Source organism: Taudactylus pleione, unplaced genomic scaffold, assembly GCF_031769625.1.
Source record: "Taudactylus pleione unplaced genomic scaffold, aTauple2 ptg000479l, whole genome shotgun sequence".
Classification (NCBI taxonomy): domain Eukaryota; kingdom Metazoa; phylum Chordata; class Amphibia; order Anura; family Myobatrachidae; genus Taudactylus; species Taudactylus pleione.
In genome coordinates this window covers 4,638,777-4,659,007 of record NW_028284881.1, presented here as the reverse complement: position 1 = coordinate 4,659,007, position 20,231 = coordinate 4,638,777, and the positions used below count along the sequence as shown (strand labels likewise).

The 20,231-nt window shown below is 43.6% G+C and overlaps 1 protein-coding gene across 1 annotated transcript in view; it reads left to right on the top strand.

Annotated features, from left to right (window-relative positions):
* Positions 1–20,231, top strand: part of P2RX4 (purinergic receptor P2X 4) — a 45,897-nt gene that overhangs the window by 7,721 nt on the left and 17,945 nt on the right. The window contains exons 2-4 of the mRNA XM_088449188.1: positions 1,559–1,706; positions 16,296–16,367; positions 18,984–19,056. Of these exons, the coding sequence (XP_088305314.1) occupies positions 1,559–1,706; positions 16,296–16,367; positions 18,984–19,056 (293 nt within the window). The remainder of the gene's footprint in view (positions 1–1,558; positions 1,707–16,295; positions 16,368–18,983; positions 19,057–20,231) is intronic.

The following is a 20,231-nucleotide window of genomic DNA, read 5'->3' as shown; positions in this document are numbered from 1 at the left end:
CGGCAGGTGCACAAATGCAGAATTTTTTAAAACTTACTTTAGGGACATCAAAATATGCTAGTACCCATTTTCATGTGACCACTTAAAGAAAACGAAAAAAAATAACCTAAGTGCTCTTCTGCATCACTTCTTCAATGTCGGGAAAAAACACCTGCTGCGGCTATTTAAATCCCCGACTTTCGATTACAGGCTAAAACGGGGGTACCCATAGTGATCCCCCATGTTTTTACAACTTTAGGGGGGTCCTACAATTTTTTTAAGGAAAATTTCGTAACTTTACGCAAATCCCACTTCGCAAGCTCCCGTTTTCGTTAGTTTCATATTGAATATGGGGATAAGCTGGCACGCGCCCGATACTTTAACCCAGGTAAAAGCTCAGTTATGAAACGTAAACTTCGACAGCGAAGTTTACGTTTCATATTGAATTCCCCTCTTAGACACCTCAAATCTGATTCTAGACCATTCTTTGAGGGGCCAGAGTCTCGCCTACATCTTGTTCCCATGCTAATTACTTTGCCTCCTTTTGGGGTTGGTAATGGTATAGCAATAACTGATATATAGTAGAAATTGGACCCCTTTAGTAGTCTGAGTGTGTCGGCATAGAGATTCTATGGGAGAGCTAGGTGTAGGAGCAGAGGGTTCTGAAAGAGTTATAAAAGCGGTAAATGTACAGGAATTGGTGGAAGACTGTCTGTGGGAGTAGCGAGTAGTGAGACTGTAGGCTGGCAAAGCCAGGGAAGGTGCATAATGGTACAATATCTAATGGAAAGAGATTATGTCAAGACCAAAAATGAAATGAACGATGATCAGCACCTGGGGGAAAGACTGGGTTACTTCATAAATAACCTAATTAGGGATGGTAGGAGCGGAGTTGGTAAAATCGGGTACAGAAACCCCAATTAAATATTTTTCAGTGAACTGTCGGTAATAGTGCAATGGGCGCTACGCGGGTGTGAGATGAGCACCATAGATTGACTAGATGGTGAATATACTGACAAAGGGCTAGCCTTTATTATTGTCCAAACGCTATTCTCTGGAGGGCCATGCCAGTGTGTACATGGAGCAAGATGTAAGGCCCGATAATATTTAATAAGATCTGATGCACCTGTACCTCCGGAGACGGCTGTTCCCAGTTTTTAACAAAAACATAACTCTATCTAGTGATGGCGTTATGCTAATGAGGCAGCCTGCAGAGAAGAGAGTGCAGAGAAGACCCAGTTTTCTCAGGCTGGCTGTACATCCTGCTCCCACCCTGAACACAGACCTAGGTGACTGCACATTTGGAATTGCACATGAGAATGCACCATAGCCTTGTGCCATAACATTACGCTTCTGGCGAAGGTGGCAGTTCCATGTTGAATAGGAGTGGACTTCGACACATCGTAACAGTTCAGTAATAATAAACTGCAGTGTTAACGCATCTTCAATCACTGTGGTAAACTTACAAATCTGCTATTTACCATACTTTAATACTAATCCATATCAAATTCCATGCATGGTTTAGTTTCTTAATTGTATGGACACATTAATTCACATTTGTTTCTCCCCCTTCTGGCAGGTGGGTTTTTGTCTGGGAGAAAGGCTACCAGGAATTTGACACAGTGGTCAGCTCGGTAACCTCCAAAGTGAAGGGAGTTGCAGTGACAAACACGTCGGATCTAGGTTCTAGGATCTGGGATGCTGCTGATTACATTATACCAGCTCAGGTTTGTTCTTCCTGGCCAGGAAATGGTAAAGTGTTAAAGTGGACCTGTGAGCATGTTTTTTCCCTGTGGTAGTAACGTTGGCAATGAACACCAGTAACTGGAGTCAGTTGTGTCACTAGAGTTAGTGTCACCCAGTGGACCCCAAAAAAGGTGCATATTTCCACAAAGGAGGCGTGTCCTTCTGACAGACCCCGGTTTTCATCACTCTGGGGACGTGTTCAGCACTCCCGGAGATGCTGGGCTACCCCCAGAGACTCTCCCCACACTGTCGGCTTTTCAGTGACGCTGCACTGTGACATTATCGTGCAGCACCCGCTCCCAGCTTCCATCATTCTGGTGTCACCCAGTGCGGTCTGCACGCCCCTAGTGACGCCACTGACTAGAGTGTCCAAAAGATTATTCTGCTGCTCCTCACTGCAAGTGCCAGTGGATTTTGGAATCAATAGGTCCCATCCACATACACTTTATATGCTTCTACTACTGCAAAAAAAAAGGATTTTTAATGCCAGTGGGTAATGGGCTTTAAGAACATATAAAAACCTCTTGTGGCCTTTGTTGTCCAAGTGGTTTTGTCTTTTTTTTGGTTTTGTTTTGTTTTTTTTTCAGAAAAACGTTGAACAGGAGATACAGAAGGAAGAAAGGGGCAAAAGGTTGCAAATAGCATTTTATAAAAGAAGTTGTAAATCACGTTGCATATAATATTGCAGAAAGGCAGTATCAGAAAATGGCATGTACAGGAGGACCCTAAAGAGGCAACAATTCTAGGTCTAAGGGTGGGTATCCAAAAGGGACACGAGATTAATGAGGTGAAGGATATAGAGTGAGAAGAGAGGATGTCAAGAGAGGAAAATGAATTGGGTGAGAATCGCTGTTCCATTTACTCGAGCCCGGTCACCTCTTTCCATCGGTACTTGATGGCCCATACACAGTGCATCTAGCGGCAGCAAGTACCCGATCTGGTAATTCTCTGCAAATGGCAATTAGTCCAGCATCAGGTGGCACATACATATTGTGCCTATGTAAAACAAAATAACCCAGGCGCTGGAGATTTAAATAGCTTTCAGACTCAATGTAGTTGTGTGAGGTAGTCACTCTCACTTTAATATAAATAAATAGATAAAGGTAGCAACCACAGAGTCTGAAAGCGGCAAGTAAATACACTCAAATCAATTATAAAATATTTACTAAGAAACAAAATCCATGACATGTGTCAATATCCAAATTCTGCTGTGTAATTGAATAAGCCGTATTGGACAGAATGTCCGGCAGTAATCACATTGAATATGATACAAATGTTAAAAAGTTGAACCAGCAATTGAAAAGTTCCTGTGTGGAGGAAATCCAATCTATACATATGTCAGTAGAAAGCAGTGTGCATATTGCTTGTTAATGAAGCAGATGGACCCGTGATGGAGGGTAACTAATTAGCGGTATGAATTTTACCTGCAGGTCGGGTTTAATTGACCCGTTTTGTGCTGAAATGGGGTCCGGCTGTAACTGTATGCAAGACCGCATCAACGGAAGGTTGGCTTGTCCGCTCAACCCGACATGCGGGGAGCTAGATATTAATTTGCTGGATTGCCGCTCTAAGGTCCGACCACTCCCGGCACATGGGTACACTCCTTCGTTTGAATTCGACAACAGGAAGATTTGTTGGCTGCAAAGCAGTGTGCTAATTAATGGCACTAATGTCATCCACCGCTGTGTTCCCACATGCCTCGGCTTCTGGAAGGTTACCTCTGACACATGCAGCAGTACATGCGATACCTGCATCCCCTGTAAAGGATTTAAATTATAGGGGGTAAAGTTACTAAGATTCGAGTTCGGCTGAGATGACAATCTCGCGTGAGTTTAGGCATATTTTTAATCTCGTAAATTTACTAAAGACAAACTCTGGTGAGGTGGGAGAGATTTCTCTCTTCTCGCTCGTAAAACTCGGGTGAGATCGCAAACTCGAATCAACTCGCCATCGGGCACACTCTGAGGTACTTTTCATGAAAAAGATGCAAATCGAGAATTTACCAGGAATCGAGATTACAATATCTGGTGAGATTGTAGCAAACTCCCTGATAAATTGAATTTTCAAACACTCCACCTCCTCAGCTGCGAGTTTTGCAGAAACATACACAGATCAGTGTGATTTGTGTAAGTTTCTGCATGTCTACTTAATTTTAAAGTGGTTTTTATTAAAATAAAAATGACGTAGGGTCCCCCCCCCCCCCAAAAGCATAACCACTGCTCAGCCAGTCCTGGTTCCTAAAATTACGGGGAACAAAACGAGTAGAGTTCCCCCGTAATTTAGGAACCAGCACCTAGCTGCAGGGCCAGTCCTGGTTTTAAATATAGGCGGTAAAAAAAATACGTAGGGGCCCCCCTATATTTAAAACCAGCACCGGACCCAAACTGACCGGAGTGTAATGCCACAGCCAGGAGACCCTATCACTGGGTCTCCAGGGCCAAAGCATTAACACCCCAAGCCGGTCATCCCAAGCCAGGGATCTCGGGAGGTGGGGACCCTCCCAAGAAGGGGTCCCCGTTCCCGAAACCCGAGGGCTCTTCCCTGCACCCCTGGAGCAGTGGGTACGGGGGTAATAATTTTGTGTATAGTTAAAAACTACTGTCATTTGCAGTGGAACTGCAGGTACCAGCATGCCTGCCCTTTGGCACTTGTGGAACTACAAGTGCCAGCAGGCGGCCGGCACTCGTACCGCCACTGTAAAGTAAATAGTTAAAAAAACACAGTACACACGCACCTAAAGTAAAACTTTAATACACACCTACCTACCTCACTCACACATACGTTCCTGTGCCCAGCTAGTCGGGTCCCCTTCTCTAGTAGAATCCATTTGGAGTACCTGGAATAAAGATCTCCATCCTCGCAGTGGTCTCCGTACATCCAGGGGTCTTGGCAAAATAAAAGAACGGAACCCGATCCATATACTTACTTTAGCGGTGTATGTGTGTGACCACATACAACGCTAACCGGCTCCTGGCGGATCAGTGTGAACTGTCAGGAGCCGGCAGTTTTATTGCTTGTGTCATTACATTTTATATTAGGATTGATACATTTTGGCTCTATTTTATTTAAGGATGCCTTATTTGCAGTACTGTTTCCATTTGTTTGTGCAAACTGACAGAGTGTGCAGAGGGTTGGCTACAGCTTTCGATTGTCCCCTCATTAGTGATCCAAGGGCCTGAGTCAGACCCACTCGCAAGCGGCTGTCCGCTCGCAAGTGGGTCGATGGTGTGCACTGCGAATGCGCACGACGGCGGGAGCTCCGTCGTGCGCATGCGCCAGACGCGACGAGCGAAGGACTTTCCTTCGCTCGTTGTGTCTGATCAAAGGGGGCGTGCTGTCGATGTTTATTGACAGCACGCCCCCTTTGGTGGGCGTGCCGGGGGCGTGCCTCCCAGACGGGGGCGTTCCAAAGGGAACGCCTTCCGTCAGAAGCCGGCCCACTGACATCACGTGATGTCAGTGGGAGTGATTTTGGCTCTGATAGAGCCAAAATCACTCCGGGCCTTGCGGTTGAGAAACTCAACCGCAGGCTCCGGCTCGCAGTGGCGATGGTCAAGACCATCGCGGCCATCAACCTACACGCTCGTATAGGCTGTGGGTGGTGACCCACAGCTATACGAGCGTCCAGGAGGACGCTCCATAATTATGGAGGACGGCCCTCATTCAGAGCGTGCGCTTTGCTCAGAGCGTCCGGCTCTGAATGAGGGCCCAAGTTCTATATTTTGACGGTAGTTACATTTTGGATTTCTTTATTGTGTAGTTATTTAATTACACTCTTGTTGGTATCTAGCGCTGGAGAATTTTGCTTGTTTAATCTGCTGCTTACCTATCCAGCTGCTGCCACCTCCAGTCTTCGTTGCTTCATCCCCGGCTGGTTGTGATTATCAGCACTCTGGGTCCCCTTCTCCAGTCTCGCTGTCCTCGCTGGTCCTCCTGTCTAGCCGGCGATGAGGTCCTGGCCTGTGCGATCTCTCTCTCCATGTGCCGGGGGCCGCACCGTCACTGACCTCCTCGGACAGCTGCGCCCACGTCCTGATGCTGTCTGTTCCTGAGTGTCCTCCGTTGGGGGACCTTGCTCCTGTGGGCCTCGGCGTTGAGGTAGTGGCAGCCACCATTTTGTAACCGTACCACCTCAGTTTTTGAAGCTCCAGAATCCAGGCTACAGCAATTATCATTACGTTTTTCCTCCTGTGCTCTGGAGGGGTCACCCTTTTTTTTGGCAGGTGGCTGTTTTTATTTTGTTTATTTGGTTAGTGCCCTCTCTAGTGTATTTTGAAATATTATACATTGCTTCAGTGTGCTGCCTTGGTCATTCTGCTGGGTTTAATACTGCCACTCTATATGAGTAGAAAGTCTCACGCTGCTGCAGTTGTGAAGCTGGAAGAGGTTGCCCGATCCACTGCTGTATTGGACCCTGTTTCTTCTATGGCTGACAACCAGCCGCCTTTGGCTTCTCCTCCTGTACCTGAATCTCCTGCATTACAAATGGAGCCATTACTGCAGACTTGCTGATTCCGAAAAGCATGTGATGGACCGCATAGCTGATGCTCATATTGATATTTTCCCAATGAGACAAGATATGCAGAAAACGCATAGTCACATAGGAAAAATCAGATTTCCATGCTTGATGATGCTCTATCTCATGTTTCGGGGCGTTTGCAAACTCTGGAGTCTGAAATGGTGGCTTGCCAGCAGAAACTGGTGGATATTGAAGGACTGCTCAGGTACAATAACATCCGTTTGGTTGGTTTTTTCGGAAATAGCAGGGGTGTCTCCCCTGGAGTCAGTCATGGAATCCTGGCTATCACTATTAGGCACAATGGGCCTGATTCATCAATTGCAACCGCTTACGCAGACCGCTCGAAGGTGTGTATTGTGCACACAGTGCGCGTGCGTGAGTTAGCATTGCGATCACTCACGTAGAAAGAAAACCATTGCAGAGTGAGTGTCGGGTCAGCGTTTGGGGGTAGTGATGGGGGAGTGGTCGGAGAAACGCAGGCGTTCCTGTCCGTTTGATCGCCATTATTTGGTTGTGCATAAATTAGTCATTGTAACGGCATATGCAGCTTGAGTGCTTACTGTGTGGAACGAGGTTATCAATTTCTAAGTAAGGTCAGGGCTGCTGTAATTCTGTGTGAGGGGCCAATGGTACTCGATGTTACCGAATGTATACGCAGGACTGTGAGGTATTACGGATGTGAGATAGCGGTAGTGGGAGGCAGTGGGCGTCCTCTATGCTGGAAGTGCGGCAGCATTCATTAGCATATTTTCGCAGCAGATCTGTGTGCGATTACGGGGCTGCGATTGCAAAAGCGATACTTTATGGATCAGACCCCATGTCTTCAGTCCCCAATTTGTTGTTGAGCCAGCTCATCGATTTCCCACCAGGCCTTTTATTGCCAAAATCCTGTATTATAAGAACTGCGATACGGAGCTGCGTCTGGTTTGGACCATGGATCCACTGGAATACAGTGGTCAAAAAATTGCAGTATTGTAAGACTTCTTTCCGGAAGTGCAAAAATCTAGAGCTAAAGTTGTTATGGTGGTTCTGGCTATTGTTTGCTTTTTCACTGTTGATACTATGTTATCTCTTTACTGTTTGGTTTCATTTAGTTGCTTACACTTATTGCTTTTACTGCTCTCTAAATCAGGGCTTGACAAATCCCAGGGGCCAGGTCGCCATGGCTACCAGATGTTGCTGGCTGGCTACCAGATTTTGCAGTGAGGGAGGAAGTAGATCCTCATCAGCCCCGCGGAGATTCGTGCTTATAGTATTGCGGCATTCATTTCATGCATCGGAGAGCAGGTGCTTAGTGTCTTCTGCGGTGCCTGTGTCCGTCCTGGCCGGCGCTGACTCCTCCTGTCCGTCCCATCCTGCGCTGACGACTCCTGTCCTGCTCTGATCCCTGCTGTCTGTCTCAGTCTACGCTGCTCCTCCTGTATGTCCCGGCTGCCTACTGTTGCCTATCTCTGACTGCATAGATCTCCCCGGTAATAGGGTCAATGTGTGGCATGGGATTGTGGAGCGGCTTCAGAGGGATAGTGGTGTGACCACGAGGGGAGGGGGGTTCTGTTGTACTTTCTGGTACCATTGTTTTATATGAAATGTTGTCTGTTATTACTGGAGGGTGGGGGGGGAGCTGTGCAGAGCAGTGTGGGGGCCTCCATGTTACTATATCCATTCAACTGCGACCATTTTGTGGACTAGTATAGTGTGTATAACAGTTACATAACACACAGAGCTGTGCTCCTCAAACACTCCTGGAATTTTTTTGGAGGGACAGTGATCTGGCTCCTACACTTTCATCCTGGCTTCTAGATTTTAGAAAAAATGATCAAGCCCTGCTCTAAGTGAATAATTTGTTTATCAAAAGATTGTCAAATGTTATTGCTGCCGGGGGGCGTGGCCTGGTGTAGCTAGGAGAAGGGTGCGTGTGGCTGACTCTCCTGCCTATATCCTGTTGGAAATCCTGTTATTCACGGCTTGTTCCTTTACAAACTGACAGCAGTGGTGGGCTATTTTTTCCTGCATGCCGGGGGTTCAATGGTGGAATCCTGCTGGGTGCCTATGGTGATTTATCCCTGGTAGTGTCGGAGGCTCTCTGCCTGCAGCGTGCACCGTCCTTGACTCCGGCCCCAGAGGCTGCATAGTGTACTATACTTAAAGAAAAAGAGAGAAAGTACTCCTTTTGGTGGGGCACACCATGTATATAACATAAAATTTTACTTTTATTATTTTAAATTTAAAATATGTGATGTAGTCACAGTATGTTAAGAATGTTTATTTTCAAAGAATTCAATGAACAAAAATCCTGTTATGAGATTTAAGGGAATGTATTTCCATTAATAAATATTCCCATGTGTTTAATATCTCATAACATTACACCACAAAATACCAAAGAACCAGACAAAAATAATGATACTTAGAAAATTGTTTCACGTTATTGAAAAGCACATGTATTAAAGATATTGAATAAACACATATACCTGCATTTAAACCATTGGACAAATATCTTCTAGTGAGATACAAGGAAGATGAAAATAAATTGAGTTAACAACACAATTTGATTTCAATCCAAAAATAATGAAGCGCATGCAATAATCACTCGAGTCTGGACTGTATATAATGGATGAAATCTTTCAGTATTTGATATGTATGTCCTCTACTCCATGAGGGACACAGACTTGGTATCTCACTATAAACACATTAATATAGAAATAACATGCTAACATTTTATATGAAAAACAATGACATTTAGAAAAAAATGTGATAATAGGTGATTATATATGCTACTAGGCATATATCGGCGAACATATAAGTGAACATGAAAAAATTATATGTGAACAAAACACATTATTTTAAAATTAGCACCTTGAACCAGACCTGTTGTCACTAAATAAACAATGTGTTCCTGTCAAGGTATCTTTGTATTCAGAATTCCCTCATAACATATGTTTTGGCATATTCATGCATTCCCATCAAGAACCCTTAGGTATACGAACTCACCTGGGAACAGGCATCGACGTCCACATAAAGGTATCTTTGTTCGGAATAGCAGATAGTCCTTGTCAACCAAAAAAATATTCTTATCCAATATCAATAAAAAGGATGTGGATTTATTAGTTAAAAATAGTTCCTAGAGAACATAAAATGTGAAGAAAGGCACATACATAGAACACTGTCTCCACTAAAAACGAGTGGTAGACAAGGTAGCAAGAATTAAAAATATAGAAAAAATACCAAAAGTCTCAGTATAGGAAAACACCAACGCGTTTCTGACATAACGTCCTTCCTCAGGGTGTGAGGAAGGACGTTATGTCAGGACGTTATGACTTTCTTATGTTCTTGGAAGACCGCGCTTGTTGAACCACCCATTTTGTTTTTATTTCGATATTTGGAGTTGTGGTGCACTCGGGGTGTGGACTGAGCTGCAGTCTGGAGGGCGCAGGTTGCCTCTACAATTTTGTATTCTGGTATTTGTATCCATTGTGCTGCTGTTGGGGATTCCAAATGTCCGTCTCATCTTTGGATCTCATCTGTCTGTTGAGGTGTTCAGGGAGTGTTGGTTGCTGATCGCCGCCATTTTGTTGCGGTGCTTCTCCGCGGCTGGTGCATGGATCCTCCTGCTGCTTATGCTCCTGATCCAGCGTGTTGGATTATCTCTGCGCAATTATCACTGCTGTTGCTGAGGGTGTTCTGCCCCATTGTTTCCTGATCCAGCAGTCATCCTACTTGGTACTTCTCTATTTAGCTGCTGTCCGCTGCCTCCTGTTCATAAGTGGTGTGTTATGGTGGTGTGCTAGCCGCCACCATTTTCAGCTGGTTACCTTCTGATCTGGTATTTTAATTTCCCTGCTGTACTGGTCTCCCAGCATTTGGAAGTGTGGTAGCCTTTATACTGGGCTCTAATTATTGCACACATCATTGCCCTTACTGTGTTGGACCTCCTATATGCTGACATTTGGTAATACGTGCCCCTATAATCCTATTATTATTCCTGCTGGGTACTTGTAAAGATGGCTGCCTCTATGTTACAACTCCTCTGCGCTATTAATGCCTCTACTCAGAGGCTTCTTATTAAGATTGATGTCGTGATTGAGGAACACTCTCTAGATCTATCCTGTTCAATGGCGGAGCTCACTCCTGAGCTTAATACCCTCCCAGCTCCTGATTACCGAGATTCTGCTCTGACTTATTTTAAGACCAGTCCAATTGAATTGAAGCTACAGAGCTTATCTAAAAATGATTTGCTCTACCTTGTGCGTCTCTGGATGGTCAGAAGTTTACAGGATTTACTGTTAATGTTTTATGTGTATTTTATTATGACTTTCTGGGGAGTCAGTGACGGGGACTGTCCATATATCTTCGCAGGAAGCTGAGTCCTGGCCGGACTAATATATTTAATATTTTTTTGAAATCCACCTTTCTGTATTGATGTTCGGTCCCTTTCTCTAAGTAACCATTTGTCTTTTATAATAGTTTGACACAAAGTATAGTATATTGTATGAAAAGAACGCCATTTTTTGTTGTTTATAAGGTGGGAAAGTTGGCTTAACCTAGCTCAGGGCCATTAGTATACAGGTTGAGTCTCCCATATCCGAAATGCTCGGGACCAGGAGCATTTCGGATTTTTGATTATGCCGGTTTTCGGAACACTTTGGGGGGCCCGGCGGGTGGGTCCGGAAGGTGTCGCGCGGGTTTTGCGGTGGTCCGGCGTGTGCTACAGATGTCCTGCGGGGGTTTCGCGCGGGTGTTGCGTTGGTCCGGCGAGTGCTACAGGTGTCCAGCGGGTTTCGTGAGGGGTCTGGTGACTGAGGCGGAAGGGTCCGGCAGGTAAGGTGGAAGGGTCCGGCGGGTGCTGCGGCTGTTGGGGGTCCGGAGGGTGATGTGGGGGGTGGCCTGGCCTGTGGACCACGCTCAGGCCGCTAGTCATTGGCCGCTGATACTAGTGACGTCATGACGTCCGGTCACGTCGTGACGTCACATATGCACCGAAATATTCCGGTTTTTGGAATATTTTGTTTTTTGGAATAACGGATATGGGAGACTCAACCTGTATTGCCTTTATTAGCCATGTGTTTTTTCTTTTTTTTTTTTTTATATCCTTTAATGGGGGGATGGGGAGAGTGTTATGGTAGATTAGTGTAGTATAGTGGGTGGGGGGGCTTTTAGGGATCCAAGTATGCCTGAGTTGGGGTTAGGTTATAAAGGGTGGGGGGGCCAGGGGGGGGTGTTTTATTTATATTTTAGGGGTATATGTATTTTGATATGTGGATAGATATGGATACTTTATTATGTTGATATTTTTTGATATGTGATTTTTATATCTAAGACGGTTGCAGTGGGATGTCTGTATCACATCATTCTGTATAATGTATTTCATATACTTTCGGATTCATATGCTCGAATGGTGCTTTCGAATCCTTTTCTGCTATAAATATAGATGTTAGGAAATACTTAATATATCCTGCTATTTCTATACTAAAGTATAAGTATGGGTAAACTAATATATATCTGCTCAACGTGTGATACATTTGTTGTCCATATCTGCTTTCATTTGATATTTATTTGTAATTTTTCTTTTTCTTTCATTGTATGTTTAAAAGCAATAATAAAAATTACTGAATAAAAAAAAAAAATTTTATTGCTGCCTTTCACTTGTTTGTATGTCTTTGAACATTTTGTTATTGAAAATCAATCATTTATATGTAAATTATAAAAAAAAAAAAAAAAGAATATTATGAGAGGCTCTGAGAGGATTTTCATGGCTAATTTATATAAGCTCACAAAAATGAAACTTTTGTGGGTGTACTTGTATTTACTTAAACTCATCTGTACATGATGACCTTCGACTTGGAACGCTGTAGAAGTTTATATTTGTATAAAGGGTGTTACCCATTGTCTGCTCATTCTAAATTATCATGTGTGTATATCTGTGCGTGTGTGTAAAAGCAAAAGATCTGCCACTCGCTGTACAATCAATACCTTCACCCGTAGTCCTCCGTGTAATGGGCCCCATACATATGAGACGGATTGACGCGATGCTGCAACCAGGCATCGCAGGATCTCAGAAATCCAACATGTTGGATTTCAGCGATTTGACAATCGCAATCAAAAAATTATCGCAATTGTCAAATCACCGATATTTAACAAATGTCTGCGATCCGGTGGTGGGCGACCGGAAATTTCCGATGGCGATCGGAAATTTCAGATTGCGGCGATCCGTCGCAGATGTATGGGCACCTTTATGACCTTCATCCAATAATATGCATGCAGAGTCAGCTGCACTCAGGGCTTTAAATATGAAAAAAGCACAGTACACTGGCTGACCGACGTTTCAATGTAATTCACATAATGAAAAGAAGAAATACATTGAAACGTCGGTCAGCCGGTGTACTTTGCTTTTTTTCATATTTAAAACCCTGCGTGCCGCTGACTCTACATGCATATATATACACAGATCAGCCATAACATTAAAACCACTGGCAAGTGATATGCATGTCAAGGGATGGGATATATTAGGCGGCAAGTGAACAGTCAGTTCTTGAAACTAATGTGTTGGCAGCGGGACAAATGGGCCAGCATAAGGATCTGAGCGGCTCTGACAAGGGCCAAATTGTGATGGTTAGAGCATCTACAAGGCGACAGGTCTTGTGGGGTGTTCCCGGTATGCAGTGATTAGATATACAGTCAGGTGCATAAATATTGGGACATTGACAGAATTTTCATATTTTGGCCTCTATTCACAACCACAATGGCTTTGAAATGAAACAAACAAGATGTGCTCTGACTGCAGACTTTCAGATTTAATTTGAGGGTAATTACAGCCAAATCACTTGAACGGTGTAGGAATTACAACGGTTTCTATATGTGCCTCCCACTATTTAAGGGGCCAAAAGTAATGGGACTATCAACTCAAAAGCTATTTCATGGACAGGTGTGGGCTATTCCCTCGTTATTTCATTATCAATTAAGCAGGTAAAAGGTCTGGAGTTGATTCTAGGTGTGACATTTGCATTTGGAATCAGTTGCTGTCAACTCTCAATATGAGATCCAAAGAGCTGTCACTATCAGTGAAGCAAGCCATCATTAGGCTGAAAAATCAAAACAAACCCATCAGAGAGATGGCAAAAACATTAGGTGTGGCCAAATCAACTGTTTGGAACATTCTTAAAAAGAAAGAACGCACCGGAGAGCTCAGCACCACCAAAAGACCCGGAAGACCACGGAAAACAACTGTGGTGGATGACAGAAGAATTATTTCCCTGGTGAAGAAAAACCCCTTCATAACAGTTGGCCAAATCAAGAACACTCTCCAGGAGGTAGGTGTATATGTGTCAAAGTCAACAATCAAGAGAAGACTTCACAAGAGTGAATATAGAGGGTTCACCACAAGATGTAAATCATTGGTGAGCCACAAAAACAGGAAGAACAGATTAGAGTTTGCCAAACAACATCTAAAAAAAGCCATTACAGTTCTGGAACAACATCCTATGGACAGATGAGACAAAGATCAACTTGTACCAGAGTGATGGGAAGAGAAGAGTATGGAGAAGGAAAGGAACTGCTCGTGATCCAAAACATACCACCTCATCAGTGAAGCATGGTGGTGGTAGTGTCATGGCGTGGGCATGTATGGCTGCCAATGGAACTGGTTCCCTTGTATTTATTGATGATGTGACTGCTGACAAAAGCAGCAGAATGAATTCTGAAGTGTTTCGGGCAATATTATATGCTCATATTCAGTCAAATGCTTCAGAACTCATTGGACGGCGCTTCACAGTGCAGATGGAAAATGACCCGAAGCATACTGCAAATGCAGCCAAAGAGTTTTTTAAGGCTAAAAAGTGGAATGTTATGCAATGGCCAAGTCAGTCCCCTGACCTGAATCCGATTGAGCATGCATTTCACTAGATGAAGACAAAACTGAAGGGAAAATGCCCCAAGAACAAGCAGGAACTGAAGACATTTGCAGTAGAGGCCTGGCAGAGCATCACCAGGGATGAAACCCAGCGTCTGGTGATGTCTATGCGTTCCAGACTTCAGGCTGTAATTGCCTGCAAAGGATTTGCAACAAAGTATTAAAAAGTGAAAGTTAGATTTAGGATTGTTTAGTTTGTCCCATTACTTTTGGCCCCTTAAAAAGTGGGAGGCACATATAGAAACCGTTGTAATTCCTACACCGTTCAACTGATTTGGATGTAATTACCCTCAAATTAAATCTGAAAGTCTGCAGTTAAATCACTTCTTGTTTGTTTTATTTCAAAGCCATTGTGGTGGTGAATAGAGGCCAAAATATGAAAATTCTGTCAATGTCCCAATATTTATGCACCTGACTGTATATACATACAGATATACAAGTGTTGCATATCAAATCAATCAGTGCAGTCTCATGAAGCAGCGTGATGCATCAGATTGTGACAAATACCCTTTTTACACCAGAGCTAAAACCAGGGTTATTGCTGGGTCTACCCAGGTCGCAGCTCAGTGTAAAAGGGTCCCTGAAAAATAACCCGGGTCAAGTGACCCAGCAATCCAACCCAGGTAGCTACCAGGGTCGGACCCAGGATGGGTAATGGTGCGGTGTAAACTGCGCAACACGGCTTATATGACCTGGGTCATGATTAAAATGAGCTGATTGGTGGTTGTGGAGCAGTCACCTCCCACTTTTTATGACCTCACAAGTTTAGCAGGGCAGACCCAGGTTCAGTGTGAATGGGGCTGACCTGAGAATAACCCAGATCGATGGTGCTGTATAAACTGGGTCTGACTCGGGTTGGAACCATGTCTGAAAACCCAGGTTGGACCCGGGTTTTTTGGTGGAAAAGAGGTGTAAGATGCATTTTCAGGGTGCAAAATACAGGAAAAAGGCACTCTGTGCAAACCAAGTTGCACAGGACCTGGCGTGCCGAGAGAGAGGCTGTTTTTGTGCGATTGTAGCAATAGTGTATGAGGACACATCTGTACTATCTCTTGCCAGCTTAATATTTATTAAAAATGAACATATGAGAGTATTACTGATATATGAATATGGCCTGGTGTAAGTTGCAGTTATATATACTGTCAGCCGCAGTTATCCCTGGACATTGCATCATCTTTGTGATATTACTTTCTTGTCTATTTATATTATGATGGAACTACATACATTAGATCTTTTGTCTGTACAAAACCCTGTTATATTGTGTTTGACAGTTCTCATACATACCTAAAAAGTCGGATTTGCATTAGTGGAAAGAATACTCTCACTGCTATTATATAAATGTGAGAAATGTAGAGCCTAATTGAAAAGATTCTAATTACTGGTAATCCTCCTTGGTGATCCAGTCTGTACATCTCTAGTTACTAATAGACACATGACCATCTGAATGCTTTCATAGGGTAGTATTTCCAGCAGTGGGTACTAAGTGAATGCATTTAATGCCTTTATACAAAGGGGGTGATTCAATTCGGCGCAATGTGAATAGCGCCGGGAAGGAGTTCTCAGAGCTATGAAATTGACCGGCACTTAAGTCGGGGAATGCCGGTTACAGCGAGTAAACAGACTCAGTAGCCGGCATCTCCCGACTAAGTGCAGGGCGCGATGGACACAATCTAATAGTTCCGGGAACTCCATCCCGGCGCTATTCGCAGCGTGCTGAATTGAATCATCCCCAAAGGCTGATAAATGTGCTATAGCCCAAATAACGTAAGCTGCATGAAACCTGAGCGCACTCACTTATTGAAGAGATTTGCCATCAGTTCCTATGTTGCCTGTAGCGCGCAACATAGTATTGATTTCTGTGGTAATGTTTCTACAGCAAGTGCTACATTCCCATTTGGCCACACTAAATGCTGCAGGGAGGCCTTGAGATGTGATCTTCAGCACGTAAACATGTCTTACCATTGTTAACCAGCTTTTTTTACAAGGCATTTTCTCATGTAACTAGCAATGTTTAATATGTGTACAGAAGTGTCCCATAAATGCATTTATTCTCTCTACATGTAGGTGATTGCTGTGGTGAGGATTGTGTGTGTGTGTGTGTGTGTTTTGTTTTATTCTTTATTTAAATCCAGTGTACTTTTTATGTAGGAAGAAAATGCCTTCTTTGTGATGACCAATCTTATTTTGACGCAGAACCAAACACAAGGCCATTGTGCTGAGGTGAGTTCATATCGTCTGGGCTTATACAGTTCACTTCTTCTGTTAATGTCGACCTTGGCCCACGCAGTGACTGTGGGGTCTATTTACTAAGCAGTGTTAGGAGACAGAGTGAAAAGTGATAAGGTACCAGCCAATCAGCTCCTGTCATTTTTCAAACACAGCCTGTGAGATGGCAGTTAGGAGCTGATTGGCTGGCACCTTATAACTTTTCACTCTGTCTCCTAACACTGCTTAGTAAATAGACCCCTGAGTTCTCAAAGGAAAAATTATGCTATCAACAAACGATCAGACTGGTGACCAGGTTTTAAACAGTTCAGTCACTGGTTAGCCAGTTCATTATATGTTGCGTAGGTCTGAAATTTGGATGGCCACAGATGGAGCTATATCTTATTTCTGCTGACTGACATGTATTAGAGTTTTGGTATAGTATGTGTATGCAGGGCCGTAACTAGGGTAGTGTGACCAATGCCATGGCACAGGGCACCGCAGGACAGTTGGTGCTGTTTGGGACTGTCAATTTTCCTGTTTATTATCATTCTCACTTATAGCTTCCTCTTCTTTTATCCCCAGCATCTCCTGGCTTCCCCTATCTCTTCCCTGGCCATTCCCCATGAGGCCATGGCCCTCTTTCAGGTGCACTATCTTATGTGCCTATTTAAAAAATGGGGGGGGGGGCACTAATATTCTCTCTGGCACAGGGCACCAATGTTCTCTCTGGCACAGGGAACCAAAAAGTGTAGTTACGACTGTGTGTGTGTGTATTGTATGACATGAATCAAATAAGTGAGCGGAGAGGTCACTTGTGCCACAGGATTCATTTTGATTGTGCATAAAAAGGCAGAGCACACCAGGACACACAGATCACTTCATTGTAGCAACTTTGTTTTGTTTACAATTTATGTACACTACATGGCCAAAAGTATGTAGACATCACTTCTAAATGGTGTATTTGGCTATTTAAGCTGCACCCATTGCTAAGAGGTGCATAAAATCAATGTTTGACTATGGAGATGTCATGTCTGTATTGTCGGTATAATAGGTTGTAGTGAAGAGCTCAGTGACTTTCATCCTGTCATAGGATGCGTTAGTTCGGCTTTGGTAGATCTGACACTGTCAACTGTAAGTGCTGTTATGGTGAAATGGACACATCTAGGAACAATAACCAGTCAGCTTAAAGCGGTGGGCCTCACAAGCTCACAGAATAGGCCCTCCAAGTCTTGGTATAGTGTGTGTGTGTGTGTGTTGTATAACATGAACATTAATTCCAAACCCTCTGGAACCAATGTTGGACTAGAACTGTTCGTCAAGAGCTTCATGGATAGAATTTCCATGGCCTAGCAGCCGCGCACAAGCCTTGGATCGCTGTGTGCAATGCCAAACATTAGTTGTAGTGATGCAGAGAAGTGGAATATTTATTCTCTAGAACAGTGCTTCTCAAATCTAGTACTTAGTACACATGTTTTCTATATCTCCTTGTTGGAGTACAGTACATTCTGTGAGGATACCTGGAAAACCTGTTATGCTGGCCATACACCTGCGTGACCAGCATCAGATCGGATTCACCATCCGACTCCCTGGCAGTCCCGGCGGCATATTTGTTGTTTTTCTTAGCACACGATCGATCGTACGATCGATCCTGTGCCTCACGCGCTCATCAGGGAAAAAGTAATTGAAATGACTTGAATGGACGCACGATGCATCTCATGCATAAAATAAACGGTACGATCTGCAGAAGATAGGATGGAACATATGTGCTGCACATCTAATCATACGATCCATTTATAAGAGCTGCGGGAGCGCGCATCGGATCGTATCTTACACCAAAAATACACTATTTCCACAGGATCCATCGTAAGACTCGTCGAAAATCGGGCAATCAGCCAGAAATCGTGCATGTGTATGGCCAGCAATAGTGTGTTCCGAGGACTGGATTAGAGAAGCACTGCTATATAGAGTAACCATTCACACTCAGCATACCCCTTATGTGTCATCAGATCCCTCAGCATGACCCTTGAATAAAGTCCCTTGTGAAATTGTCACCTTTAATACAGATTAAAAATAAATTTGAGTTGTCCGCACAGGAATATAGATGTACTAGTAAATGTGCACCTCAGTCTGCCCTGCCCCGTTGTCCTCCATGCGTTGGTTCGCCCTCCCCAGTGCCTTAAACCTCCCCCCTAACCCCGCTATTTACCTCTGGGATTCCGGCAGTCGAGATGCCGGCGCCGGGATTATGACAAGTGTCGGGAATCCGGTGCTGGAATTTTGAGCGCCGGAATCCCCACGGTTGGAATATTGACCGCATCCCATTCTGCACCTGCCACACTTCAAGGGAAGATCCACCTACTGTACATAATGTTTTTTTAGGGGTACAAATGCTCAGAATTTAGTCCCTATCTGTGACCATTTGCTATATACACTATTTAGTATAGTCTATAGATAAATCATCTGTCATGGTTTTAAATAATTATATTTTTTTCCGCAGTGATTTTATATTGTTTTTACTGTTTCAATTGATGGCCAGTGTCATAAACTGTGGCTCATACAGACAGCAGGGTGGTGTATTGGCACAGATAAATTGATCACTGTGGTTTGCTTTTATTTACCATTTTTCAGCTACCAGACACTTCCACAATATGCACTTCCAGTCGTAACTGTACCCCTGGTTATGTGAGCACCCACAGCAATGGTATGGTCTCAAATTACTGTGTACAGACACTTGCACAATTTATTCTTGTCATTCTTATAAGTTGTGATATTACCTGTTTCAAGCTAATCTCAAGACCTGGTGCACAGAAAACTGAGTAAGGATTTATTCTCTAGTGTCATTGTAAGCCATAGCAACCACAGTCACATGGGACATGATGTAGTGAGCATAATTTGATCACTAAAAAAAAAATAATTTTCAATAAAAATGTATTTTGAGTTAAATAAAAATATACGATTTTAGGGACATTTTTTTGAACCTTTTTTAGCCAGCTAAGTGGTTAATGACTACACATGTACTGACAGTTTACAGCAATGAACGAGCTGCCAGGCAAACAAGTATCTAGAACATAAAGGTCAAATTAATTGTGACCTCTGAAAAATATTAATGATTATTAAGGAGAAATGAAGGATAAACCATTTTTGTTTGTGATGCAGAGATGAGTGAGGGATAGACAAGTAACTAGAAGATAAACCATTCCTGGTACAGACGTCCAGCATGTTCTATAGATATGGATATGCAGAATGTATTGATAATTTGGATCACATTAATGAGACATAGGGTCTGATTAACAGATGGATGCAACACCAATGTTCACACAGTTGAGCGATTATTAAGTCACAGTGCACGTGCATCACATTGCATTACCGATGTCGCTCCACAGTAAGGATTTATTCATAAAGTGATTGAAATGAAGGTACCCTTAGTGTGTGGCAACAGGGGGGGAGGGGAGGGGTACGACTCAAACACAGACGTCTGCGATCCCATACACAGAAAAATGGCTCTGGCTCCTCGGTTCCGGCGGCCGTTCTGTGTGACCATAGGGTTATTCAGAATTTCGATAATCGACTGATCTGTGACCGAGCTTCGTCTTTTTATGCAGTCATTTGGATTTGCAATACAATACAAATCCCGGCGGCTATGACATTTACATATCTCCGCAGCCGCGGCAGCATTAGCTTACATCTCTAAATCAGGGCCATATATTACGTGCTCAATTATTTCATTACTTTGGTGAAGGTGTTGGACAATGGTTTTCAACCCTCAAGTTTTCCCAACCAGTCATGATTTCAGGATGTGTCTGTGAAAGCAGGTGGGATATTTACTGACCTAGCAAAATAGATTAGCACAGCTATGCATGATTAGAGAAGTCCAGA